The sequence below is a fragment of the Aegilops tauschii genome, chromosome 2, assembly GCF_002575655.3.
Source record: "Aegilops tauschii subsp. strangulata cultivar AL8/78 chromosome 2, Aet v6.0, whole genome shotgun sequence".
In the NCBI taxonomy this organism is placed as follows: Eukaryota; Viridiplantae; Streptophyta; class Magnoliopsida; order Poales; family Poaceae; genus Aegilops; species Aegilops tauschii.
In genome coordinates this window covers 37917921-37925664 of record NC_053036.3, presented here as the reverse complement: position 1 = coordinate 37925664, position 7744 = coordinate 37917921, and the positions used below count along the sequence as shown (strand labels likewise).

At 45.0% G+C, this 7744-nt stretch overlaps 1 protein-coding gene across 1 annotated transcript; it reads left to right on the top strand.

Annotated features, from left to right (window-relative positions):
- Positions 1 to 3552: 3552 nt before the first annotated feature.
- On the top strand, positions 3553 to 6616 carry LOC109756835 (ER membrane protein complex subunit 8/9 homolog). The gene is made up of 4 exons (XM_020315674.4): positions 3553 to 4080; positions 4190 to 4249; positions 6058 to 6224; positions 6359 to 6616. The coding sequence occupies exons 1-4, from the start codon at positions 3712 to 3714 to the stop codon at positions 6387 to 6389; spliced, it is 627 nt and encodes a 208-aa protein (XP_020171263.1). The 5' UTR covers positions 3553 to 3711; the 3' UTR covers positions 6390 to 6616.
- Positions 6617 to 7744: the final 1128 nt, after the last annotated feature.

Below are 7744 nucleotides of genomic sequence, written 5' to 3'. Positions count from 1 at the left end.
CCCATGGCGAAGTTTTTAAGATGAAGCTACTCATGTACCTGATCTCAGCTGTTTTTGCGCCGACCACATCTCTTCGCCCAAGCAACAAATGCTTCCCCATCCTGGTGAATGCTCTATCTCTACTCCTTCCTTTTTTCCTTCAATCTTTTGACTTCTATGTCATATGTAAGCTAGTCACTGCCAGTTTTTTTGATGTTTTCCCATTTTGATTTCTGATGCAGCAACTTCTTGTCCTGAAATTTGTGTCGTGCAGGCAAAACTGAAAGAAGTGAAGAACATGAATTGGTGTAAGTTCATTGCGGACTTCCTGCATGATGCATTCTCAAACAAGATGTACCAGAAGGGTTGTCGACTCCATTTAATGGTACTTTTTTACTACTTTTTTGCAAACACTCCTAGCTCCTTGAGCATGCATGGCAACCATGATGGTGACATTGTGGCAACTACCATCATAACAAGATGGCAACTGCCAACATAACTAGAATGGCAACTGCCAACATAACTAAATGGCAACTGCCAACATAACTAGATGGCAACTGCCAACATAACTAGATGGCAACTAACACATATAGATGGCAACTAACAGAAATACATGGCAACTTTTTCCTTCTTCATGCCATCCAACTTGATGATTGAAGGAACATACGTTAGCTTCTTTTTTGCAAAATACCATGATGGCAACTGATATTTTTCTTTTTAAATTGTATATGTCTGGTAGAATTCCTTTGCCTCTGTGAACGATTCAAATCTCTGCCCAACGTAAGGTGGCTGAGGTACCATGATCTCTGATTGCCCATCATCTTCATCCCCTTGTGCTTCGTCATCAGTTTTATCATTCACTTCAGTATTGGCGGCACTTTCATCTAATTGAGTGTTGCCAGTGCTTGTGTTCAAAGGTGTGCTTGTCGGCATTGCTGGAATGATTGCCATTTCCGACTCTGACTCGGCATTGTTTGCAGCATGATTGTTGGCTGGCTGGTGTAACGCGTCTTCGGTGCGGTCAGAGCTCCCCGCAGTAGATGTCCCCGTGCCGCTGTTGATTGTAGTTGAAGGCCCTGTAATAAAAAAACAGGTACGAGCGTAAGATTTTGCTTGAATGACATGTTTATCATAACAGAGTACATAAACTGCAAGTGATTTGGCATGACATCATTCAAACAGCAAGCCGTGAGTCTGCATGTGGACATACATGGCAACTGTAGTTCTCCAGTCATGGCAGCTACAGTCCAACAAACATGGCAACTACTGTTGCCAATGCATGGCAACCAGCTCCTTTCAGTACCAAAACTTGGATTCTATATCGATGGCAGCTGCAGTCCTACATACATGGCAAATACTGTTGCCAATACATGGCAACCAGTATATTCTAGCATCAAAACTTTGTATTCTAGGCTTGAGCTCACTAGGCAAATGCGATCAATCATTAGTGCTGCACACATGCTTTTAGCAATTGGCAAATCCCGAAGACAATATATGAGTCATTGCACACGACCACTTGTTAGCGTTTTCTGTTTGATTTTTTCCACCATCACTGCTACAAATCTTCTTTTCCTCACATGCTATTCCCACAAAAACAAATGCAGTTCTGTTTTTGTGGTTCAAATTTCCTTACCTTATTGTGCCGCATGTGCCCATCTTGTGTGGTCTGTCACACCAAATTGACGTGCTCTGTCTGCAATCTGTGAAGTTTGCCATGAGACGTTTGCCGAGGTAGCACCACCGTAATAACCTGTAATCATGGTAGTAGTTGGTCAATGCATGACAACTGTAGTTTCTTCAACATGGAACATGCAGTGGTCCAACCATGCCACACAGATTTGTTCACCCTTGCCATCCACGGTTGTTTGTACATTGCAATCACATTTTTGATCATACATGGAAACTGCAGTTTGTCCTGGCATGGCAACTACAGCTGTCCAGGCATGGCAACTGCAGCTGTCCAGACATGGCAACTGCAGTTGTCCACGGATGGCAACTGCAGTTGTCAACTATGCTCCTTCTGCTAATTCACCGTCTGCAACTTCACTTTTTTATGGACTCAACTGTGTATGACGTCGATGGCAGGTACATGGGTGCCGCCTGATGCCACGTGCTGCATGAAGGTTCTGCATTTTTCCCGACATAACTCGTGAGTCTTTTGCCATCCTTTGCAAGTTTATTTTTCATGTCCATACCAGTATGTTTCATTTTCGTATGCGTTACCACATTAGCTAGTTGAAGTTGGCTGCCCGTACATTTGTCAGTGTTAGCGCCCTGTGACTGAACTTGCCATGGTGCCCCCCTGAGTGTGTTTTGGTCATAAGAACCTGCGAAAAATGACAGTGTAGGACATAAGTAGAATGTCATCTTCATCATCGCGAACATGGCAAATGTTCTTTTCTTTGTTATCATGCATCATACCAATGCCCGCGTACTGCTCCAGTAGTGGCAGCAACGGCCCTGCAGAAATGAGTTGACTGTACTCTGCTGCATCCCAAGGGGGCGTTTCTGGCCTTTGAGAAACCCAAGGATCAGCGCCATCTTCGTGATTCATTCTTTCCGCGTTTTGTTTCTGCCAGTGTGTTCTCAATCACTGCATGAACAAGAACGCATCAACAATCCGTAAAAAATGTATTCTTCTACTGCTTGCACGTACAAGATAACACGGCAGTCTTATCACATTTTCATGCGTAGGCAACCAACACATCATGGCAAGTAGGACATGGACATCCACTCTCTTTTCTAAAATCTGGATGACAGCTATCCTTTCGATTCGATGGCAACAACCACCACAATAGGATGGCAAGCAACAGGTTAACATGGTGGCAGTTAACGGCAACGATAGGTGGCAACTGACGTTAGACACAAGTGGCAACTAATTTTCCTACCCCCCTTTATTCCAAATTTCTCATTTCTCTCCTTTTTTTAGGGATTCCTACGCATCCATTCATTACCAACTACTTGCACCAAGCGAACTGAGAACTTAAGCTTAACTCTAGCGTAGTACATGGCAGATCTGGTGTATGCTGCTTGGCAAATGCGAAGACACACAAAACCATGTAGTGTTTTGCCCCGATAGCGTGGATCCAGTCGCCACCTTCGTTGGTAAATTTGCAATTTTCTGCCCAGAAGAAGGATGAGAAGCAGTAGGAGATCGGAGATTCACCTGCTTTTAGCTGGTTGTCTTTGGAGGGCGGGGGGGTGTGGTTAGCGGTGGGAAGGCCCTACGGATCTGCTCTGGTTGCCATGGCAACCAGAGAAGGCCGGCGATGAAGGTAGGGGATCGAAAGGTGGGAGACGATGGCGGCAGTCGGGACTGGGGATCGAAAGGATGCCGGGACAGCTGGGTCGTGCGGGCAGCGTGGTCGTCTGGCCCGAACGTTTGGGCGGGTTTGCCACACACCGGACGTGCGGGCTGTGGCTTTGCGCGCCCGAACGCGGTCGTGCGGGCGAGTTCCTATCCATGCCACACGAGGCGTGCGGCACAACCACCCGATACACCACACGTGTGGCAGTTATCGGGACCCAAAATAAACAAGATAAATCGTCGATGACCAATCGGACGGCCAGCAACGGGAGCCTCTCCTCTCCCCTTCCAAATCCGAAGCTCCAAAGCCGATCTGATTGATACTCACTCCGATCCCATCCCCTCCATCCAGATCTGACGACGGCCGCCGCGCACGAGAGAGGCAGCGAAAACCCGACCGGAAGCGGCCTCCCCGGCGGATCGCGATGGGCGTGGAGTGCCGGTACGAGCTCGCGCAGGCGGCGTACGTGAAGCTCGCGCTGCACGCGCTCAAGCACCCGGCGGCGGCCGTCAACGGGCTCCTCGTCGGCCGCCTGGCGGACCCGGCCGCCTCCCCGGCCGTCGTCTCGGTCGCCGACGCCGTGCCGCTCTCCCACCAGCCGCACCACCTCCCGCTGCTCCCCACGCTCGAGCTCGCGCTCACCCTCGTCGAGGACCACTTCCAGGCGCAGGGCCTCGCCGTCGTCGGATACTACCACGCCAACGCGCGCCGCGACGACGCCGACCTCCCCGCCGTCGCCAAGCGCGTCGGGGACCACATCTTCCGCTACTTCCCCCGCGCCGCGGTGCTGCTGGTGGGTGCTGTCCTCTGTTCCCCCTGTCTTGCGCAGATATTGGGGTGTGGAGATCTCGCTTGGGTGCTGATTGGGGTTCTCCTTTCTGATTTTGTGTTGGTTTGATCAGCTGGACAACGTGAAGCTCGAGGAGGTGGTGAAGGGGAGCAGTCGCGATGCCGTTGTTCAGGTACTCTACCCATGATCTATGAAAATCAGTATCCCTTCATTGCTTTTAAATTGATAGCAACAGATTAGTATGTTTTCTGAGGTATCTTCCAAGTCTTTACAATTAACTATGAAAATAAGACCATATGTTCACTTCTACCTAGTGATGGAATAGATCTTGCAGTGCCAATATTATTGACTTCATGACTTGTGTTCTTTGGTGGTGAGAGTCCCACTAGACAATTCACTTCTTCCTAGAGAAATTCTATGCTGTCTACTTGCTTAAAATATTCAAGTTATGCCTGCATAAAATAGTTTTTAAATGTAAAGGTACCACACTTGGGTCTTGTTTGGAAGGGTGAGATTTTGGTTCGAATGCTCAGCTAATTTTGTTTGGAAATGATGAATGGTCGAACATGAGCATTCTTTTCTCTCCCTAGTCCTTTTCTTTCATTTTACCTGGAGCTAACTAGCTGTGGCAGAGTCTCCGAGAAGAGAAAGTTTGCTTTACAGCTGCTCGTAGTCAGGGCCTTAGTGAGGCAAGCATAGAGTATGTCAAATTTTAGACTACCTATATATGCTAGCCAAGTGTATACTTTCTGAATCATTGTGAATAACTTTCGACTAATAAGCACTGCTTCCACGCGACAACCACTTCTCATCTCACAAGTCAGTAAGTTACCTAAGAGTTAACATGAACACTAACATATATTTGTTGAACTTAACCACTACAAGCAAGACATATATTTTAATTATTATCACAACTTAATTTGAAAAGTTGCTGAACAAATATGCAAAATACCATATGCTCCTCTTAATGCCATGAAATGCAAGCAGCCATCTTCTGCATGAAATAATTATTTATGTAATCTGTCGCCTTTCAGTGCAAAAGTGAGAGTAGAAGCATTATGCTTGGGTTTATGAATCACTGGTGCAATCTGTTCACCTCTAGTGCAAAAGCAGGAGTAGCAGCAATTTGTTTGGGCATATGTGTTCTATACCTACCAACAGAGATTGCAGTGTTACACTGTTACTTCATTACCTTATGACTTAAGAATCAGTTTTGGAGTTGTCATATTAACTTGTTAGGTTAAGTTTTTTGGATATATAGAAGCAAATGCTGGACTTCAATGACCTTGAAATCTCTCTGCAAGCTGATAAATCTGGTGATGAGTAGAGCATCAGATTAAGCATCGCAATGCATTACCCCCTCCGTCCCACAATATAAGACGTTTTTGCAAGCTTCTTATATTATGCCATGGAGGGAATACTTTTCAGTAAAGGACTATGCTAGTAGCTTATATCTCCAAATGCTCATCAATTACTGACTTGTAAATTGTAGTTCTTGTAGTCCTATCTCCTATGTATAAGTGGCCACTGGCTGAGATTTGTTCAATCTGCATGTTTTGAATGGATTTTGCTCAGTCTGCATATTCTGAATAATACACTGTGGATGAATTTTAGATAACTCCCTGCAGAGTACTATTTTTTTCAGAAACTCCAGCGGAAGTATTTTGTCGTTGTGCATTTGTACCATACATATCAACTAGGACCCACGAGGCAGGGTTACAATCCTTGACTACACTAGTAAAGCTTACTCAATATATGGTTACATTTTGCATCCTGCATTATGGGGGAAAAACACTAACCAGGCCCTGAATTACTTATGGAAATAATCAAAATTGTTACCACTTACAGTCAGTTGTGAGAAAAAACAGAGAAAACGTGAGGGACTAAATTGCCTGGCTAAGAGTCATGATAAAAACGCCAATGTCATTCTGTTTCTTTAGCTTGTATGATTCATGACACATTGTTTCATGGCACGTGCAGCTATACACCAGGGATTCATCAAAAAGCTGGCGTCAGGCTGGATCAGATGGAAGTAGTCAGCTCAAACTGAAAGAGCCATCTACAAATGTGGTCTTAGCTGATCATGTTACCACGAAGAAATGGCAGAAAGTTGTTGATTTCGACGACCACCTCGATGATATCAGCAAGTAAGTGGAAGAGTCTACAACTGTCATGAAGCTATAGTTTCTATTACCCCACAAAGCAGTTGTGCTTTCTTTTTATAACCATACTGAGTGCTTACTTTCCTCTGTTTGCATTATTTTCCGTTGCATATTTGCAGGGACTGGTTGAACGCAAGCCTGCTTGGTTGACACGGTTTTGAGATCAAATTTGTCACATATTTATTTGAACTGGCTAGAAACCAAGGCGTCAAGGCTTGTCCCACCAGATCAGCGTGTTTCACTTGATGTCCAGGCGAGCTATTTGGCATGGTTTTGTAATTTAATATGATATAATAAGTAGATGTTACCCCATGTGTTCTTGCAACAATTTGTAGCCAAAAATTGATGGAAAATGAAGAAAAACTGTGATTGTAAAAGGGAGCAAAGGTTACATCAATGGCGTTGTCGTCATCACAGGAAATGTCCTTGTGTCCTGTCATGGCAGTCTCCATCATGTTTTTTGGTTGCGAACACATATTTTGCTGCCTTCTTCATCATTTGATTGAATGTTTATCATTTTCTTTGTCCGTTTTAAGATCTGAGCAGGAATTACATTGGCAGTAACTGGATATCTGATTAATTGCACGTTAGCACTGTTTCTCAATACCTGTTATCAAGGATCGATTTGAAACATCAAGAGCCAGTTTGTATAAGCAGTATCTGTAGAAGAACTGCAGAAATTCCTAATTATACATTAGCAAAGGATAAGACATCGGAGCTGGTAATTCAGTTTTGTGGTGATTTGCTATTTTAAAATAGGGCTGAATCATCAGCACTTTAAATGATAATTCAGAATACAAAATGTTTTTCTCTTTGCTTATAATCTGTCTTCGTGCTCGGACTTTGTCTCGGCGAGGGATTCAATAGTAGATCACATATGCGTATGTTTCAACAACAACAACAACAATAAAAATCATGAGTTGCCATCCAGTTATTTTTAAAGTTGTGGGTGTACCAATACTTTGCATGGTATTTACAACTTTGAAGTGGTAACTTTTAGAGGTAACAAAGCTACTCACACCAACTCGAGGAAGAAGCTTCAGAGGAACTCGTCAAGGGTCACGCGAAATTGATGCCTTTGGAAATTCACAACGAAGATGCCTGATTGAGTTCTTTTGGTTTTAAAAAACCCCAAGTTTGTGCATTTCTGGTCAGGGCAAGAGGAAAGGATTGATTGAACCCCCCCCCCCCCCCCCCCCCCCCCCCCCCCCCCCCTCCTCGGCGTGAATGGTCGTGGAGTATACTTCCAAAAAATGACATGGAGAAACTTTTGAAGTGAACAGCTTCGAGGCCTTCTTGCCTAGAGAGACCGCTTGCATTGGCTTCTCCATGGCAAGGTCGCCCTCTCGGGCTCGGTTGGATGTTCTTCTTGGCATGGGTGTGACTCTTCGCAACAACAACCTCATCATGCTGCACCTCCACCAGCCCGCCGACAGAATCATCAACGGTAAATAGAAGGGACTTAAATTTCCATCTCACCGGTGAGCATTTCACAGGTAACTCGT